Here is a 21,284-nt window from a genome sequence, read left to right on the forward strand (position 1 = left end):
AAAAAGCAGAGACATCACCTTGCCAACAAAGGTCCGTATAGTAAAAGCTATGGTTTTCCCAGTAGTGATGTATGGAAGTGAGAGTTGGAGAAGGCTGATCGCCGAAGAATTGATGCTTTTGAATTACGGTGCTGGAGGAGACTCTTGAGAGTCCCATGGACTGCAAGAAGATCAAACCTCTCCATTCTGAAGGAAATCAGCCCTGAGTGCTCACTGGAAGGACAGGTCGTGGAGCTGAGGCTCCAAGACTTTGGCCACCTCATGAGAAGAGAAGACTCCCTGGAAAAGACCCTGATGTTGGGAAAGATGGAGGGCACAAGGAGAAGAGGATAACAGAAGACGAGATGGTTGGACAGTGTTCTCGAGGCTACCAGCGTAAGTCTGACCAAACTGCGGGAGGCAGTGGACAACAGGAGTGCCTGGCATGCTCTGGTCCAGGGGGTCATGAAGAGTCGGACACGACTAAACGACTAAACAACAATAACAACAACCCTGTTTGGTGCAGGTTTGGAAATCGAAGATCCAAAGGGGCCGTTTTGCCACACCCTCGGATGCCTCCACCAATTTATCCTCCATGGAGAAATAGACTTGGTGCAGTAATGTGCACTGGCTGTGCCTACCTGTGGATGCGTTATAGATGGTGAAGATTACACCTCCGCCGAGGCCCATGCTTTGCGGGTTCAGGACAGCGGTACAGATCAAGGTAGCGATGGTAGCGTCAACAGCTGAGCCTCCCTGCTGCAAGATATCCCTGTTCAGAAGGAAGAGGAGGGGGCATTCAAAAGTCACATAATAATAATAATAATAATAATAATAATAATAATAATAATAGGGACTTCCGGTCTAGTGCGATCTCGCCGCAAGCGGGGATTTCTTCTTGCGGAGAATCCCGTGTTTTCTGGAGAAAAATAGGGGTTCCACAGGGCGCTGTGGTCCCCTGAAAAGTATCTGGAGGGTGTCCAGGTACACTGGTCCCTGCAGAGCCGAAAACGCGGACCTCCTGGCTGTCAGGTAACTCCCGTTAGGGAGCAAAGAGTACGGCGGGGGGAGAAGCGGGCAGAGGGGAAGCCATAGCTATCTCTGGAAAACGAAGCCCCGAGCTTGCAGGGTGAGCGCTGGATTCTCAAAAGCAAGAAATCCAAGCCAAAAAGGGCATAAAAGAAGTTGATTTGTATTAAAGGAAGGATTCGGGGGGGGAAAGGAAGTCAAAAGAGCTCAGCTGTAATCTGGAATCAGCTCAGATGCAGCGATACAAGCAAAGCTGGATACAGAGTGAGTGTCGCTAGCGGACAAAGTTTCTCTCTCCCTTTAAACTTTCTATCTAAGTTTCTAAGAAGATACAAAGTAAGCCAAAGAGGGAAAAGGTTTAAAGGGGGGGCAAGGGGACTAATATTTGGCAATTTTAAGTTCTCTTTGAACTTGTGAGTTGTAAGAGAAGGATTAAGGCATTTTGGTTTCACTTTCAAAAAAAAGTTCTGCGTAGCGGAAGAGAAGCTTCCGACTCCATTGTTCTTTTTTGGGGGGGAGGTGACTGAGTTGATTTAAAGTGATCTTATATTTTTTGGCCACTACTACCATTTGATATTTTGGATTAAAAAAGCTGGGAAATTATAAACTAAATTTTGAACTCTTTTTACGTTTAAATTGTGGACCTCTGGTGGATGGGAGAGAAATTACGACTTGTTTTTCTGTCTGCTCCTCTTTGTTCATTGTTTCTTTGTTTTTGTGTTCCGGGCCTGTGGCTGGTCCCTTATAAGGAATGATTGAAGATATGAGAGCTGCTCCTTTCTACTTTGAATAATCTGGAGGTTGCCAATTTTAGGGGAAGAGGACAACGAAATTTTTGGTTTTATCTGGATATTACAACATTACCAGGACAAAATTTCTTGAAATTGTTTTGGGATTTGGACATTTTTTCTTTTTGCAAAATATTATATTTTTTAAAAAAATAATTTTAAAAAGGATATATTTGGATTATTTAAAGGGTTGTTTGGTTTGTGGAGGCCTTCCCGAGGATTTAGCCTAATTGGTGGCAAGAAGATAAAGAAAGGGTCTTAATTCGGAGGAAAATTTATTTATTTATTTTACTTTCATCTTCTTGGTTGGATTATAAGTATTACAAAAGGCCTTATAAGGAGTAGCCTAATTGGTGGCAAGAAGATTTGAAACAGTTGCTTCAACTTGGAATTTATTTTGGAAGGTTTATAACTGAATTCTGGATTACAATATCTTTACAGGGGTTTAATTAAGGATTAGCCTAATTGGTGGCAAGAAGATTGAGTACATATGGGAGTCTCCATTAGAGTGTTATATATTGAAGTACCAAGGCCCTGTTTGGGCCGAAGATTGGGCCGAAGATAAAGAAAATCTTCCAATATTGAACTATAGTTGTACTTTGGTTTATGCTTTTCTGAGTTTGGTTTATACTTATCTGACTTATGTTTTTCTGAAGCTCTTAGTAAAAAGGGGTGAGCCTTTGTTTCTCTAACTTAAGAAGTATGTTTAAAGATTTTTTTAAATGTCTCACCAAGCAAAGAAGGGAAGTGATGTGGGAACCCTACAGAGAGAAAGGGGTCAAAACAAGAATCAGATTTTAAAGCAGAGATATTAAAAATGTTTGCAGATATTAGACAAAGTGAAAAGAATTTGGAAGCAAAATTAGAACAAGTGGATACGAGGACTGGGAAAATGGATTAAAAAATCGATGAGACAGTTAATGAATTGAAGGGACAAATTAAAGAGGTGTCTAGGAGAACACATTCATTGGAGGAAGGAATGAAGAGGACAAGACTGGAAATGAAGGAACTGAAGTGGGAAGATAAGAAGATGAATAAGGTACAGGAAGAAATGTGGGATGCGATTGCCATGAATGAACTAAGACAGCGGGAAGTGAATTTAAGGCTGAGAGCCATACCAGAGGTTCAAGGTGAGAATATCAGACAAAAATTAATAACAGAACTAGCACAATGGTTGGAACTACAAACTGAGGAGGTGGCAAATACAGTGCAGAATGCTTTCAAGATGAGAGTGAAAATGATCAAATCAAGGAAATTTCCAGGAGATTGTCTTATAACTTTTAAGGACAGAGAAATGAGAAATTTGATACTTCAGAAAAACAGAGAAAAAAGATTATGCATTGATGGAAGTTACATAATTATTTTTAAAGACATCCCAATCAGATTGTTGAAGCGAAGAGACCCATATAAGCCCCTGGTACAAATCCTCAAGAAGAATAACATCAAATTCAGATGGGAATATCCTGAAGGGATTTCCTTTGTTTACAAAAGTAAGAGGCACAGGCTGACCAGCCCAGAGGAGATAGGTAAATTTCAGAGAAAATACAAGGAATTAACAACAGAAGAAGAAGTGAAAGGTGCAGGAGGAGGAATTGGAGCCACAGGTGGGACGGATTCAGACGAAAGGGAGGAGAAGAATGGAGAAAAGACAGACGAGGAATGGGAAGAAGAAGTAGACGGATTATAGAAAAATAAATTAAATATTTTTTTTTAATTAGGAAGCATTATGGTGCTAAAATTATGGAATTGGAATATTAATGGGATAAACGAAAGGAGAAAACGGAATAAAGTGGAACAATATTTGAAAAAGAAAAATTTGGATATTATCTGTCTACAAGAAACACATGTGGCAAGAAGACATAGAAAAATCTTGATTAATAAAAAACTTGGAAACGAATTTATATCTTCTGATAAAGAGAAGAAAAGAGGAGTTGTTTTGTATATAAAAAGTAAAATTGAAGCCCAGCAAATTTTCAAAGATGAAGAAGGGAGAATTATCACTGTTCAGATTATCTGGCAAGGCGAAAAATTAATAATTGTCGGGATCTATGCACCTAACGGAAATAAGACTGATTTCTATAAAAATTTGGAAGAAAGGTTGTTAGAATATATGGACCAAAAGATAATTGTGATGGGAGATATGAATGGTGTAGTTTCAATAGAAATGGACAGACTAAGAGATAAAGGGACTAAAGAAGGTAAACTACCCAAAACCTTTTTTGAAATGTCAAAAAATTGTAATCTGATTGATATTTGGAGATTGAGACATCCACTTGAGAAACAGTTTACATTTTATTCAGAACCAAATTAGTCAATGTCGAGAATCGATCAAATTTGGATTTCTAATGAATTAACTCCAAGAATCCTTCAAATTGAAATTCAACCAAGAGTAATTTCAGACCACAGTCCGATTAAATTGGAGATGAAAGGTTTTGAAGAAAGAACATTTAGATGGAGAATGAATGATTATCTCTTTGACAACCAAAAAATTGTACAAGATGCGAAAAAGAAGCTGACGGAATATTTTGTGAACAATTGTAACAAAGGTACGAAGATGAGCACAGTTTGGGACGCAAGCAAGGCAGTGATGAGAGGGTTTTTTATACAACAGAATTCAATCAAAAAGAAGAACAAAGAGAAAGAAAAGAAAGAAATTTTAAAACAGATAATGGACAATGAGCAATAATTAATTAAAAAACCAAATAATTCAAAAATTAAACAAAGTATTAAGGTTTTGCAAACACAATTTGCTATGATAATAAATAAAGAAGTGGAGTGGAATATTAAAAAGTTAAGACAAAGAAATTTTGAATTCGCTAATAAATCTGGTAAATGGCTTGCTTGGCCATAACATTTTGAAAGAAAGAGATATTCCAGAGACTTGGAAAGAAGCTTTTATAACCTTTATCCCAAAGCAAGATGCGGATTTAACACAAGTAAAGAATTATAGGCCAATTTCATTGTTGAATACAGACTATAAAATTTTTGCAGGAATAATGGCGAAAAGAATGAAAAAAGTACTACAAGAAATCATTCATGAAGATCAAGCAGGTTTCCATCCAGGCAAGCAGATGAAAGACAATGTTAGGAATTAGGAATATAATCAATATTTTGGAATATCTGACAGCCAGGAATGAGAAACAAGCAATTTTTATGTTTATGGATGCCGAAAAGGCATTCGATAATGTATCATGGGACTTTATGTTAAAAAACTTAGAACATATGGAGATAGGGAATGATTTCTTTAATGGAATAAAGGCAATTTATACGGAACAAATAGCAAAATTGATTGTGAACAATGTAATTACGGAAGAGGTGAAAATATCGAAAGGTACAAGACAGCGATGTCCGCTCTTACCACTGTTGTTTATATTGGTCCTGGATGTCTTTCTGAATTCAATTAGGAAAAATGAGAAAATAAAAGGGGTCAACATTGTAGCAACAACCACCCAGAGTTTCCCGCCTAAAATAACTGACGTGGACCTGAGTGAAAACTATATACAGTATCCCCCTGCTGGCCCAGGGTGAAACTTCACTACATAACAATAACGAGTTAAAGAAGATGTTGAAATATAATTTTGTAAAGAAACCAGAAGCCTTTCTTTTAGGAATAACAAGAAATGAAATAAATAGAAAGGATCATAAACTCTTTCAGTATGCAACAACTGCAGCGAGAATATTAATGGCCCAAAAATGGAAGCAGGAAGAACTACTGACTCTTGAGGAATGGAGAATGAAGTAAACGGACTATGCAGAACTGGACAAAGTAACTGGAAAAATAAGATACCAACGAGATCACAAGTTCATTGAGGATTGGGGAAAATTTTCTGAGTATTTGAAGAGTGTATGTGATGAGCAAACAACGCTAGTAGGTTTTAAAGAAGCTTTGTGAAAGAATAAGGAATATTGCAAGAATGCAAATATGTTTGTAAAGGTATCTTAAAAGGCGATATTAATTTTGGGAATGTGTAGATAATAAATTTAAATACAGATGATTGTCAGAGAAGCTGAGGGAAGCCCAAAAGAGAAAAATATGTTAACTGGGAATTGTTAATTGGAGATATTTGTGTAAAACTTAATAAAAAATTATTTATAATAATAATAATAATAATAATAATAATAATAATAATAATAATAATTTTATTTATAACCCGCCCATCTGGCTGGGTTTCCCCAGCCACTCTGGGCAGTTTACAACACATAAAAAATTGTAAAACATTAAACATCAAAAAATTCCTGATACAATGGCAAAACTGACCGGAAAGCTCAGGAACCAAACAGACAAAAACTTTTAAGAAAGGATGAGGGGGTGGAATTATAATATATTTAGGAGACCAATGTAAGCAGATGAAAATATTGGCAGGACTTTAAGAACACTTGTAATGCAACAATCACTATGGACAGATACAAAACGTGGATCACGAAATAATATGCAGTTGAAAACGTCCGCAATGAGACCCAAGTAGGGGATGGGGGGAAGTCGGGAGATTCAGAGAAATCTCAAAGTGTGGACATTCCTTTCGTATTGTTATAACTTTACACTTATAAAAATTATTTTTTTAAAAAAAATTCCCGACATAGGGTTGCCTTCAGGTGTCTTCTAAAAGTCAGATAGTTGTTTATTTCCTTGACATCTGGTGGGAGGGAGTTCCACAGGGCAGATGCCACTACCAAGAAGGTCCTCTGCCTGGTTCCCTGTAACCTCACTTCTCACAGTGAGGTAACTGTCAGAAGATCCTCGGAGCTAGACCTCAGTGTCCAGGCAAAATGATGGGGGTGGAGACGCTCCTTCAGGTATACTGGGCTGAGGCCGTTTAGGGCTTTAAAGGTCAGCACCAACACTTTGAATTGTGCTCGGAAACGCACTGGGAGTCAGTGTAGGTCTTTCAGGACCGGTGTTATGTGGTCTTGGCGGCCACTTCTAAAGAATGGGGGTGGGAATGGTTCTCATTAAAAAAGGTGGGCAAAGAAGAGATTGGGGGGGGGGGTGCGGCACAGTGTCACTGTAAAAACCAGGAAGGAACAAGGGCTCCACCAACTATTTTGAGGCCCCAGAGTACATTTGAAAATCTAAGAAACAGTCATGGGTGCCACAAAATACCCATTTCACAGAAGAAAAACTGAAGATGATCAGAAAGCCCCCCCCCCCCCCAATAACCCTGAACACACACTGGAAACAATTAAAACAGACCAAGAACAAATCAGTCACCTCCCACCCCCACAAATGACTCCCCTGAAAAAGTCCAAAAACCTTGTTTAAAAAACTGGGAATATGGTCTGAATGTCCCCCCCCCCCACGTGTTAATTTGTGAAAGGGATCTGTTTCCCACACCACGGAAAAAGCAGGTTCCTTTGGGAGGAAGGGTCAACTATAAAGAAATAATGAATAATTCTTGCACACCTTTGACATGTCACCTCTGACATGTCACCTTTCCTCCAAACTGAAAAGTCCCAAATGTCGCAACTTTTCTTCACGTGGGAGTTTCCTTGCCCTTTTCTGAACCTTTTCCAGCTCTTCCATCTATTTTGTGAAGTGATTTCACCAGAACTGCAAGCACTATTCCAGCTGCACCATAGTTTTGAATTAGGGCTTTATGGTACCGGCAGTTTTAGTTTCAGTCCCTTTCCTAGTGTGGAATTCCCCCTTCTCCCTTCACTGAGCTGTCCAGTACAACTCCAAGATGGATGTTCTTTGGAAACAGATACTGCCAACTGCTAAATGCCTCTCCTCTATAGATGCCTTGGACGTGGTGCTTTTCATTTGCTTGTGATGAAGACAAATGCTTAGGATGGGGAGGTCAATTGTCTGCTGGTTCAGCTAGACTGAAATCTCCAGGTGGGCTGTCTGCTTTTAAGGTTTCAGAACTGGCCACTGAGGTTCTTAATACAGGCCTAACAGTGTTGTTGTTTTTTAATTTTTAATTTTTGATTTTCAGTTATATACATTTCAATAGTTTTACATTCATTTCAACATTTCAAAACTCGACCTCCTTCCTCCTCTTTCTGTGGTTCCTTAAATTTAATTTTATCATTTTCTGCATATTCTAAATTAACTTAACTTACTCTTTTATTCATCTACATTGGTACCTCCGGTTGTGGACAGGCCTGTTGTGCGCATACTTGCTGCGCAGTAGAGCGCTTCTGCACATGTGCACGGGGCGAAACCCGGAAAAATACTTCTGGGTTTGCAGCATGCGTATCTCGAAGGATACGTAACCAGAGGTGCTCATAAGTAGAGGTACCACTGTACTTTAATTACCGTATTTTTTGCTCTATAAGTCTCACTTTTCCCCTCCTAAAAAGTAAGGGGAAACGTGTGTACGTCTTATGGAGCGAATGCAGGCTGTGCAGCTATCCCAGAAGCCGGTACAGCAAGAGGGATTGCTGCTTTCACTGCGCAACAATCCCTCTTGCTGTACCGGCTTCTGAGATTCAGAATATATTTCTTTTCTTGTTTTCCTCCACCAAAAACTAGTTACGTCTTGTGGTCTGGTGCATCTTATAGAGCGAAAAATACGGTATATACACTTATGAAACTGCAGGTTATTACAATAATCCTGCCAATGTTCTTATCTTTTTACAGCTTATTTGTAAATATTCAATAAACCATTTCCGTTCTTTTATTAAAAGTTTGTTATCTTAATTTCTTATTTTTCCAGCAAGTTTCGCCATTTCTGCATAGTCCATAAGTTTTTGTCTCCATTCTTCTTTCGTCGGGACTTCTTCTTCTTTCCATTCTGGGGCAAATAACATTCTTGCCGCTGTAGTCGCATACATGAATAAATTTCTGTACTGTTTAGGTAGTTCTACCCCTATAATTCCCAAAAGGCACTACTGTGTTGTTGTTGTTTTTAAGGAAGCTTTTACAAAAGAAATCCCAGGGTCTATTGTGTCATCTGCTTTTAAAACTGCAGCTTGCTTGTTTCTAAAGTGCTTTTGGTTTTTAATGTTTATTTTTTTTCCTTTTGGGGTTAATTTTTTGTGTTCTTTTAAAACGGTGCTACTTTTGTACTTTAGCAGGAAGGTGGGGTATAAATTCAACAACAGCAGCAGCAGCAGCAGAACTGTCTCAAGGACTACATGTGGTTTTCTTAATCACTAGGAGGGATCAGGGAGGGTCTTCCCATCAAACAGCTTCCAGTTTTTGTTTGCAGTTTTTATCTCTGCAAAACGCCTTTCCTCCATTTGTTGTTTCAAAGCCACTTTTTAAAGAGAAGGTTCCCTTTGCCATTATCTATTCATTTCCCCTTGTGTTTGCAGCCTATTATAGGGAGCAGGTGGCGTTGTGGTCTAAACCACTGAGCCTCTTGGGCTTGCTGATTGGAAGGTCAGTGATTCAAATCCCTGCAATGGGTGAGCGCCTGTTGCTCTGTCCCGGCTCATGCCGACCTAGCAGTTCGAAAGCACACCAGTGCAAGTAGATAAATAGGGGATTATTATAACAAAGAGGGGGACCCAATGTAAAATCGCATAGACAGTTTTGTGCTCTACATCGCCATCTGGTGTCGCGCCTTTACAACAGAGTTGTTGTTGTTGTTTAGTCGTTTAGTCGTGTCCGACTCTTCGTGACCCCATGGACCAGAGCATGCCAGGCACTCCTGTCTTCCACTGCCTCCTGTCCTCTGTCCTCCCCTTCTCCTTATGCCCTCCATCTTTCCCAACATCAGGGTCTTTTCCAGGGAGTCTTCTCTTCTCATGAGGTGGCCAAAGTATTGGAGCCTCAGCTTCAGGATCTGTCCTTCCAGTGAGCACTCAGGGCTGATTTCCTTCAGAATGGATAGGTTTGATCCTCTTGCCGTCCACGGGACTCTCAAGAGTCACAACAATATAACTGACTGAGTGTAGCTGAGTCTCTGTCCTCACAGTGGCCAACCAGATGCCCCAATGGGAAAACCTTCAGGTAGGATCCTAGAACCATCCCATCCCCAGTGGTTTTCAGAAGCACTGCTGCCTCCAACCATAGAACCAGAGCACAGCCATTCTGACTAGCAGTGATGGATAGCCCTCTCCTCCAAGCATTTGTCTAATTCTCTTTTCAAGCCATACAAGTTGGAGACCTTCATAGATAGGTATGGAGCAAGTTCCATACCTTATCTCTATATGCGCTGCATACATAAGAATCACGTGCTCTTAACCACACATGCCCTGTGCTTCCACAGACGTATACTTTGACCCTCGGCCGTGTGCAGAAAACCATAACGGTGTTTGGACAAACTGAGGAGAACTGGGAGGAGAGCAAGAAAAGCCAAGAGGATGGAAGGTCCTAAGATTAGAGGGGAATGCCAAGATCTGCAAATGTTTGAGAAAGGAGGGAGATAAAGGCCTCTATGGCTTTGAAGGAGGAGATAAGGCAGAAGGATCTGCTGGCTGGCTGGGATGGAAAATGCCTTTATTAGATAACTGAGAGGGAAATGCCTTCTCATCGGGTGATCAATTGGCCAATGGAATGTTGGCTTTCCAATCCAGATTTGGATCATCCTTGGAGGTTTGTGAAGGAGACTCCAGGATTTAACCCACCCATTGGAGGGAGGGACGGGGGAAGCAAATCTGCCCTCTCTCATTTTTCCCAGTCTTAAATTCAGCTCTCCACATTTCCATGGGAGTCTGCATTCTTTTTTATTACCATTTTAAAGAAACTATTGTAAACAAAAATTGCTATTGTAAACAAAATATCTGAAGAAGTGTGCATGCACACGAAAGCTCACACCAAGAACTAACTTAGTTGGTCTTTAAGGTGCTACTGGAAGGAATTTTTTTATTTTGTTTTAAAAATTGCCCTTTTTCCCTTATGGAGGTATCCAAGAGCCCATATAGAGTCCTTACATAGGTTCCCTATTGGTAGGAGAAAATAACAGAGGCCATATTGAGAAGCAAAGCAGCTAGTAAGCCTGATCTTTATTGATCTGTTGCAACAGGGTCCTCACTCACCACACGAAGGAGGGAGGAGGAACCCAGAACAATGGTGCGCAAGGCCTTATATATATAGACTTTTGAAATTGCCACCCTGTAGGTCAAGACCACCCCCACATACATACATCACAGAAGGGGTGTAGCTCAAGACCACCATCTCAGATACATCATACCTACCTCACAGAAAAGGCAGTCTAAAACAGAAATTTGAATGTTTTTCTCCTGTCTGGCAGGTTACTTGATTGGATACCCTGGGGAGCCTGGCCAGTCTTCTGTAATGCTAAATACTTAGTAATGATAAATACTTAGTTCCTGAGTCAGGTCACAGGCTCACCCTATTCAAACAAAGACATACCCTTAAGACAGGATTTGTGAAGGAAAAGACAATGGGGAGGCTTTTCCATTTTCCTTTGACCTTGCAGAGAAAACATTTGGTCAGTTTGGGACAGTTTGGGAATAAAAAATGGTTCCGGGTCGGTCTTCCTGTGCTGATCTATGTACTTGGTTGGTACACTTATGAACATTTAACATATATCTAGGACCTCCAAATTCCTATCACAAAACTCAGCACCATTTTGGTGTGCAGTTCTCCTGACGTACGTGTCCTCGTAAGAAATTTTCTCTTAGTACGTAACTCTTTTCTTGCAAGCTGTTTTTAACTAACATATCTATTTTTAAAACACAAGCTTTATCTAATCTTTCTCGTGCACGTTGCTTGCACTGCAAAATCTGGAGAAGTGCCAGTTTCAAACGATGGTCATAGATCATAGAAATCTAGAGTTGCAAGGCACCCTGAGGGTTCCTCGGAGGGAGGGGGGGTACCAGGAAGGAGGGGGAAAGAGAGCTGTTCTGAGCACTAGGGGTGGGGGGGAAGCAATAACTTCCTGGGGATTTTCCCTTCAGAGAACTATACCTGTGAGATGAAATGGTTGGAGTATAGTGAAAGGCTGTCAACTCCCCCTGGAAGCAAGAGAAGGTCAGGTGGGGGGCAGTGGTGGTTCATAGACCCACCTCCCCAGAGACATGTCTGGGCCAACAATCCCCCATCTCACTTCTTTCTGCCTGCTGCTTCTAACATCCAGCAGCTTCTGATTTGGCACCCCATTGACACACAGGTGGAATCTACACGCACATAAAAAAACTCTGTGAAAATGTTTTTTTTAAAAAAAGTTTTGAAAAATACATTGGATTTGGCGTAGCTCACTGTCACCACCTAGTGTTGCATTTGTATATTGCACTTTACATTTAAAGCGTTTTATTTGCAGCTGTATAAACACAGCCTGCATAAACATCCTCATTCACAACACAATTTTGCCTCCCCCGCCCCACAAGAAGAAGAAGAGAAGAGTTTGGATTTGATATCCCGCTTTATCACTACCCAAAGGAGTCTCAAAGCGGCTAACATTCTCCTTTCCCTTCCTCCCCCACAACAAACACTCTGTGAGGTGAGTGGGGCTGAGAGACTTCAAAGAAGTGTGACTAGCCCAAGGTCACCCAGCAGCTGCATGTGGAGGAGTGGGGACGCGAATCTGGTCCCCCAGATTACAAGACTACTGCTCTTAACCACTACACCACACTGGCTCTCAAGGTAATGGCTTGGTGGCAGGGCCAGGATCCCTGAACCCCATTTAAAGTCCCCTTCCCTCCATGCTTGCTTGGGGCTCCAGGAGTGACTGTCATATGCTCCAAGGGCCCCAATTTGCCAGAGACAACCCTCTCTTCTGTTTCCCTTTTCCTTTCTGGGTTGCTTAATTCAGATTGTGTCTGTGTGCAGGGTTCCCCTACCCCACTGTAGTCTATATGAGCCCCTGGGTGGAGAATGGTCTTGTGTCTTGTATAGTGCAGTCTTCCCCAACCTGGTGCCCTCCCGATCTTTTAGACTCCAACTCCCATCAGCTCTGAGTGCTGGCTAGGGCTGATGGGAGTTGTAGTCCCAAACATCTGGAAGGCTGATCTAGGGCAAGTGTAGGTAAAAGTTTGTGTATGGAGATAGAGAAACCTGACATTTCACACATTTCACTTGCAGAGGAATATTATGAATGGTGTCTGGGCAGCACTACAATTAGACAGAGAAAGGAAGCAGAAGGAGTAGCAGTACAGTTAAAAATGGAAACTGCAGTCCCTATCTATCTTCTCATTTGAGATCCTTCCAATAGATACGGACTGGAAGGTGTTTAAAAGATACTTGCAAAACCATATCGAAAAATCAGAACTCCTATTAGAATAAACAAGTTCCGTTTCAAATACTGAAATACTAAATAAGATGGATAATAATGTGTAATAGAAAAAGAAGTATGAAATTAGGTTAAAGGTGTGTGAAAGAAAGTAATAGAAGTGGAAAGAAATTGCAATTGAGTAGATTGGAAGTCTCACACAAAGGTGGGTTGAGGGGTGGTGGGTGGTGATGGGAAAAGGAATTATCTGTAGGACTTAATGTAGGTATGTTTGAACACTTTTAAGGATTGTATGAAATGTATGTTTGTATGCTTGTATATTCGCAATATGTGTGTATTAATGATGAATTATTTTAACAATAAAAACTTATTTAAAAAATTATTTAAAAAATGGAAATTGCAAATGCACAAAAACTATATATTTCCTACAAAAGAGACACAAAACTTTGGATTCCTGAGTATGCTAAGGCTATCCAATAATAGAAGCACTAGGGAAAGCAGAATTACAGTCATACCTTGGATCCCGAACCCCTTGCGAGCTGCAAACCTGGAAGTTAGTGTTATGGTTTGCGAACATTCTTTGGAACTTGAATGTCTGACATGGATTTTGCAGCTTCCGATTGGCTGCAGGAGCTTCCTGCAGCCAATTGGAAGCCGCGCCTTGGTTTCCGAACATTTCGGAAGTCGAATGGACTTTGGGAACGGATTCCGTTTGACTTCCAAGGTACCACTGCATTATTATTTTATCACAGGTTTTTATGGGCATTTCCTGCTTCCCTTGGGCTGGAAGAGGATGCCTTCCTGTCAACAGGATTAGGAATGAATGGTGCTGTTATAACCCCAAGGTTGCAGGTTCGATTCCTATATGGGACAAGCTGCATATTCCTTTATTGTAAGGGGTTTGAGTTTATGATCCTCAGGGTGCCTTGCAACTCTAGATTTCTATGATCTATGACCATCGTTTGAAACTGGCACTTCTCCAGATTTTGCAGTGCAAGCAACGTGCACGAGAAAGATTAGATAAAGCTTGCGTTTTAAAAATAGATATGTTAGTTAAAAACAGCTTGCAAGAAAAGAGTTACGTACTAAGAGAAAATTTCTTACGAGGACACGTACGTCAGGAGAACTGCACACCAAAATGCACACCTGAAACTCAACAGCCAGTCTGGTGCAGTGGTTAGGTTAGGTTAGATTAAGAGGTGGGAGACCAGGGTTCAAATCTCCCACTCAGCCATGTGAAGCTCACTGGCTGACCTTGGATTAGTCACTGCCTTCTTTCTGCCTAGACTACCTCACAGGGTTGTTGTGGGGAATAAATGAGGAGAGGGGGAACTACGTGTACCACCTTGAGCTCCTTGGAGGAAGATGTTGAAAATAAATTTACAACTTTTATATATATATATATATATATATATATATATATGAGTCTACAACCTGAAAAAAGGAAACAATGCACAAACTTCTGAAGAAAATCTTTAATAAAAATTACCGTATTTTTCGCCCCATAATTCGCACTTTTTTCCTCCTAAAAAGTAAGAGGAAAGTCTGTGCGTCTTATGGAGCGAATGTGTGGTCCCTGGAGCCGAATTGCCCAGGGGCGAAAAGCAGATCGTGCTTTTTTTTATGAAAGAGGGAAGGGGGTGTTGAAACGAAGCCGCTGAGCAGCTGATTGGCAAGCGATCAGGAGGGAGATAAGGGACACTAGCAATAAAGGAGGCTGCCTGGGAGGGGGGAGGTAAAAGCACATGGATCCTCAGGATTTTTGCATTGGGTCACCCCAAATTCACCATCAGATCACATAGCATGTCCATGGCTACAGCCTGCACCAAAAAAACACACCGTCCACTGTTTGGTGGGGCTGCAATGGCGCAAAAACGTGGTTACAAAGCATGGATCCACATGGATCCTCAGGATTTTTGCATTGGGTCACCCCAAATTCACCATCAGGTCACATTGCATGTCTTTGGCCACAGCATCAACCACAAAAATCATACATCCACTGTTTCGTTCAGAATATTTTTTTTCTTGTTTTCCTCCTCTAAAAACTAGGTTCGTCTTATTGTCAGGTGCGTCTTATGGAGCGAAAAACACGGTATTTAAACAGCAAAAACAGCAACAACAGTCGGGCTGGTGGTTTCTATCCATGGAATTGGGGAGGCGTGCACCTCTTCAGGCTGCAAAATGTTTGGGGCTAGCCATGATTTTTGCAGGGCAGGGGTGCTTTTTTAGCAGATCCCTAACCAAACAGTGGGACGCGGGTGGCGCTGTGGGTTAAACCACAGAGCCTAGGACTTGCCGATCAGAAGGTCGGCGGTTCGAATCCCCGTGACGGGGTGAGCTGCCGTTGCTCGGTCCCTGCTCCTGCCAACCTAGCAATTCGAAAGCACGTCAAAGTGCAAGTAGATAAATAGGTACTGCTCTGGCGGGAAGGTAAACGGTGTTTCCATGCGCTGCTCTGGTTCACCAGAAGCGACTTAGTCATGCTGGCCACATGACCCGGAAGCTGTACGCCGGCTCCCTCGGCCAATAAAGCAAGATGAGCGCCGCAACCCCAGAGTTGGTCATGACTGGACCTAATGGTCAGGGGCCCCTTTACCTTTACCTTACCCAAACAGTCTTCTTAGTTTAAGAACATAAAAGAATACCAGACGAGCCCGCTGGATCAGGCCAATGGTCCATCTAGCCCAGCATCCTGTTCTCATGGTGGTCAAACAGAGGCCCCAAAGGGGCGGCGGGGGCGAGAACCCTCAAACAGGATTCAAACACAAAAGCCTTCTCTTCTCCTGAGGTTTCCAGCAGCTGGAATTCAGAATCATTGCTGCCTCTGACCCACAGAGCCAGCCAGTGTATCGCCATCCTGGCTAGTAGCCGTCAATAGCCCTCTCCTCCATGGATTTGTCCAGCCTTTCTCAACCTGTGGGTCCCCAGATGTTGTTGAACTACAACTCCCATCACCCCTAGCTAGTGAGGCCAGGGCTCAGGGATGATGGGAGTTGTAGTCCAACAACATCTGGGGGCCCACAGGTTGAGAACGGCTGGATTTGGTTATGATTCATTGGGCTAAAGATTTTGGATATAATATACAATTGAGTGAATGGGTGAAATTATGGAAAGAACGTCTAAAGTTTACTGCATGTAATGCATTAAAAGAAAATGTGATGAAAATGGTGTATAGATGGTATATCACCCCTGTTAAACTAGCGAAAATGTATAAAACTAGTAATAAATGTTGGAAATGCAAAGAAAAAGAGGGAGCATTTTATCATATGTGGTGGGAATGTAAAAAGGTGAAATGCTTTTGGGAGATGATGAGTTGAAAAAAATGTTGCAATATACATTTGCAAAGAAACCAGAAGCATTTCTATTGGGAATGGTGGGAAGTGATATAAATAGAAAAGAATGTAAGCTTTTCTTATATGCAGTAACAGCAGCTAGGATATTATCGGCCCAGAAATGGAAGCAAGAAGAATTGCCAACGATTGAAGAATGGAGGATGAAGCTGATGGACTACGCAGAATTAGACAAATTAACAGGAAGGATCCGAAACCGTCGGGACCAGAAATTTACTGAAGACTGGAGTAAATTTACAAACTATATGAAAAGTATTTGTGATGGTCAGACGACGTTTGTAGGTCTGCAAGAAGTTCTGTGAGGAGTATTGTGGGAAACATTGTAAAAATGTAAAAGGTGGGATGATAAGTTAAGAGGGTAAAGACAATATAAAATTAACTAATGCATAAAAAGAGGTTAAAACGGAAGATCATCGGAGGTGCTGATGGAAGTCCAAAAAAAGTGTATTTGTAATAATCTGTGTGGTACGTTTTAAAATTTGTATGTTAAAATCATTAAAAAAAAAGAGAATGGCTGGATTTGTCTAATCATGGGCGTGGCCTCCCCTAAACCAAGTCAACAAATAAAAGTAGATAACTAAAATGGCAGAAAGATTTTGGCAGATATTTCCGAGTGCTTGGGGTCAAGAGAAAATAATACAAAAGAACTGTTGTTGAGACATTGCTTTCTGAATCTGCTAGAGGATAGTGGCAGGTAAGTGTCTTGCCCCACCCTCCAAAAAAACCCACAAATCCTGGCTGCACCCCTGTGTCTAATCCTCTTCTAAAGCCATCCAGGCTTAAACTTAAGGAAGAACTTTCTGACAATAAGAGATGATAAACAGCAGGAGGAACTTCTTCAGGAGGCAGCTGTGGACTCTTTCCTCCCTTGGAGACTGTTAAGCAGAGGTTAGGTGGCCATCTGCCACGGTGCTTTAGTTGCGATTCCTGCACCATAGGGGGTTGGACTGGATGACCCTCAGGGTCCCTTCCGACTCTACAATTCTATGATTCTATGTAGGAGCACAGGACAGAATATTGTGGCCCTGAAGGCGATGTCCGGGGTGACAAGGACGTCTGGGGAGGTGAGGGGCTCCTGGAAAAACCCTTGCTGGAGCCAGGGGTGCCAACTCGAATAAAATATTTGCGGGGGGGGGGGGGGACACAGGTAAGCCTCACCTCAGATAATTGATCACATGATGGGACACACCAACACCTTTTGTATGACAATGGCCATCAACTTTGGGGGGACCCAGCCCACCCCAAAAAGTATTTGGCTCCTCTGGGTGAAGCAGGCGAGAGTTTGAAGTCACAACAAGTGCCAAGGCAAGTCCCATCTCAGAAGGAGAAACCGCTGTCTCTCTTTCTCTGGCCTGACTGAGCTGTGATGCAAAGACCCAGAAATGCCAAGAGCCCAGGCAAAAGGAAGGGTGTGTGTGTGTGTGTGTGTGTGTGTGTGTGTGTGTGTGTGTGACACAGAGGCTTGGAAAAGAGAGTCCCGGAGACAGAAGACCCCCTTCCCGCCCCTCCATCCCCCTCCAGCCCGACCCTCTTACCTGCCAATGTCGGAGCAGGTTTGGGTGTCCGCCGCCACCGCTGCCCGAGGGTACCTCGGAGGAGCGCACCGGGACCGGGTCAGGAGCACGGCTAGGATCGCGGCTCCCGCCAGGGCCACCAAGCCCACCAGAGCCAGGCAGCAGAGCTTGCCGCGCGATAGACCCATTTCACAGACGGCGCGACTCCGGCTCCTAGAGCAGGCAAAAGGTAGCTCACCACACGCGGCTGCTCTTGCGTTGGCTAGTGCTGCAGGCGCCGGCCGGAGCTGGGCCTTTTTAAGGGGCTGCCCCCGCCCCCCCGGGGGGGAGCTGTGTTTGGCAGAGGGGGAGAGGCCCGCCCCCCTGCCCGGGACATCCTTCTCCTATGACAGCAAACTTTTAGAGTGGGGGGGGGGGCGGACTGCGTGAGAGTCAGAGCTAAGCCAGTGTGGAAAACTTCCAAGATTTTCCGAATGCAGTGGAAGCTGCCTGTTGCGCTCTGGCTACTGCGGAATTGGGTCTGGTCTATTAAAACGGTTTATGGAAGGTCCCTTGCAGACAAGTTTGCAGCAGGAGCTCCCGTCGAAGCCAAGGGGAGAGGTGGAGGGGTGTGTGTGTGTGTGTGTGTGTGTGTGTGTTGCCCTTAAAGGGAAAACGCGCAGTTTCATTCCTCCTCCTGAATCCAACCCGCAAATATCAGCATGCATCAGGCCAGTGGCATAGCGTGGGGGGTGCAGGGGGGGCCGGCCGCACCGGGCGCAACATCTGGGGGTTAGGGTTAGGGGGCGCAAATCCATGGGTTAGGGGGCGCAAATCCATGGGTTAGGGGGCGCAAATTATTTGCCTTGCCCCGGGTGCTGACAACCCACGCTACGCCACTGCATCAGGCTGCTTCTCCCGATTCCCCGTGTACTGACCAGTCGAGCAAAGTTTGCTTGGAGGCGAGACGACGTCCGCCTTGCTGGCGGGGAGGTGAGACGACGTTGCTTCGAAGCAAGCACTTCGCCCGCCTTCCCAATGCCTTTCCCCTCCTCACTTTCCTTCTCCCAAAAACAAGCTTGGTTCTGACCGGGAAACGTCCCGAATAAACTTCAGTTGCACGACCTGGGGTCGCTCAGTCAGTAGAGCTATCCCAGGTCACTAGGGTTGATGGTTCGAACCCCACTTTGGGTAAAAGATTCCTGCATTGCAAGAAGTTGGAATGGATGACGCTGGCCGCCGCTTGCAACTCTACCATTCTATGATTTTATGACCTGCATTTGCCGGGATGTGACGGACTCGCAGCCGAAAACAGGGGCGGGGGGGGGGGGGGGGCTCATCCATGCCAGAAGTACCTTCCCCGGTTGCAAAGCTGGGCTCCTTTTTTCTTTTTAATAACTTTTTTATTCAAAATTGAAACAAAACATATTATCCAGAAACATATCATCCTTATTCCCCCCCCATTTTTCCTCCCTCCCCCCCACACAAAACCCACCCCCACCCCACCCCCCACCCCCGACTTCCCTCAGTTCCAGTCTTTGATTTCTCTAAAAATGCTGTTTTCTGCATGTTACACAGTTGTATAGATCCTCAAACTATTTAGCTGATTATTATCAATAAAAAGTTTGTGAATGTTTATTCAAAACCAGCCAAGGAGTCCAGTTCGCTTTGTTGCGTCTTCAAATACTTTGTAAAGGGTTCCCATCCGTTTTTAAAGTCACAGTTATCCTTGTCCCCTAGCTTGTATGTTAAAGCTGGGCTCCTTTCGAATCCACATGGAACAGGGAGAGATGAACTCGAAGATCAGGGAAAGGCAGGGCTCATAAGGATGCGTAGACACGTGTGCTCAAAGCTTCGCAAAGGTGGATTTCAGCCGGGAGAGTCCAAGGACTCACACTGGAGGGAGGGCTCTGGAGACACGTGCCTGCTCTAGGCACCTTCCATAAGGCTGTCTCTTCTGACTCCTGGAAGTGGTCCTGTTGGATCTGCCCAGATGAAGCCAGATGTGAGCTGGGGATTGATCCCTTTCTGGGTTGGTGTGTGTTTATTGCACAAATTGCCATTGTGGGTTGTTGTTGTTTAGTTGTTTATTCGTGTCCGACTCTTCGTGACCCCATGGACCAGAGCACGCCAGGCACTTCTGTCTTCCACTGCCTCCCACAGTTTGCTCAAACTCATGCTGGTAGCTTCGAGAACATTGTCCAACCATCTCGTCCTCTGTCGTCCCCTTCTCCTTGTGCCCTCCATCTTTCCCAACATCAGGGTCTTTTCCAGGGAGTCTTTTCTTCTCATGAAGACCTCAGCTTCAGGATCTGTCCTTCCAGTGAGCACTCAGGGCTGATTTCCTTCAGAATGGAGAGGTTTGATCTTCTTGCAGTCCATGGGACTCTCAAGAGTCTCCTCCAGCACCATAATTCAAAAGCATCAATTCTTCAGCGATCAGCCTTCTTTATGGTCCAGCTCTCACTTCCATACATCACTGCTGGGAAAACCATAGCTTTAACTTTACCGACCTTTGTCAGCAAGGTGATGTCTCTGCTTTTTAAGATGCTGTCTAGGTTTGTCATTGGCCATTGGGGGTATCTGATCCAAATCAGGGCAGGACCCTATTAGCATCCAGATCAGGGTCCTCTTGCCTGCAATTTGCAGTGGGGGGGGACCCCAAATCTTTCAGGCTGCAAAGGGTTAAAGTTGGAGTGGCACCACAGCAGCAATCCTATATATAAAAAAACAACCACAAATTTGCCTGTGCTAATTTATACATACAGGTGCATATTTTGGCCAATTTTAAGGGACAGCAAACCAACTCTGGCTGTGGAATGACTCCCCCTCCCCCTTCAATTTTTTAAAAGGTTTTTATCTTAAATTTTGGGTCTGGTGTGAAAGACCCCTGGCCCACCACCTAGGCAGGCCCCTGATTAAAGACCCCCACCCATGCTAGGGTCTCGATCTAGATCCCCAGCCCCAAAGTCCTGGCAATTTGTGTAAATAAATAAACCTTTTAGGCTTCAGGACATAGAGATACAGCTAACATATCGTCTAGTCTTGCTCTAAGTTGGCAAGCAGTCACATCCCAGCACTCAGAACCTCTGCATTTTTGGATTTTATTTGTCTTTGGAAGTTGATGGGTCATTTGCTGCATCACGATATTATAAGATTAAAAAACAACAACAATTTAATTTAAGAGAGAGGTACTTACAAATTAACCCATGTCCCCCCAAAGGAGAGAAACAGAAGATAAAGGCCACTGCCTGAAATTCAGTGAGATCTGTTGGGAGGAAGTTTCCCCACAAGTGGTAGATAGAATAATAATAATAATAATAATAATAATAATAATAATAATAATAATAAAAAATAATATTTATTTATTTATTTATTTATTTATTTATTTATTTATACCCCGCCCTCCCCAGCCAGAGCTGGGCTCAGGGTGGCTAACACCAGTAAAATTACAGTAAAAACATAATGGGGGGGGGAGCTAATTTAAAATACAGGTTAAAAATACAATTTAAAATGCAACCTCATTTTAATAATAGCCCATAGATCAAAACCATAAAGGGA

At 43.1% G+C, this 21,284-nt stretch overlaps 1 protein-coding gene across 2 annotated transcripts in view; it reads right to left on the reverse strand.

Moving 5' to 3' along the window:
* Positions 1–18,020, reverse strand: part of GGT5 (gamma-glutamyltransferase 5) — a 36,822-nt gene extending 18,802 nt beyond the window's left edge. The window contains exons 1-2 of one of the 2 annotated variants that reach the window (XM_079956816.1): positions 17,766–18,020; positions 621–751 (exon numbers count right to left, since the gene is read on the reverse strand). In XM_079956816.1, the coding sequence (XP_079812942.1) occupies positions 621–751; positions 17,766–17,932 (298 nt within the window). In that variant the 5' untranslated portion in view covers positions 17,933–18,020. The remainder of the gene's footprint in view (positions 1–620; positions 752–17,765) is intronic. The other variant, XM_079956815.1, reaches the window with a different exon arrangement.
* Between the last annotated feature and the right edge of the window lie 3,264 nt (positions 18,021–21,284).

This window comes from Podarcis cretensis (genome assembly GCF_951804945.1).
Source record: "Podarcis cretensis genome assembly, chromosome: 16".
In the NCBI taxonomy this organism is placed as follows: Eukaryota; Metazoa; Chordata; class Lepidosauria; order Squamata; family Lacertidae; genus Podarcis; species Podarcis cretensis.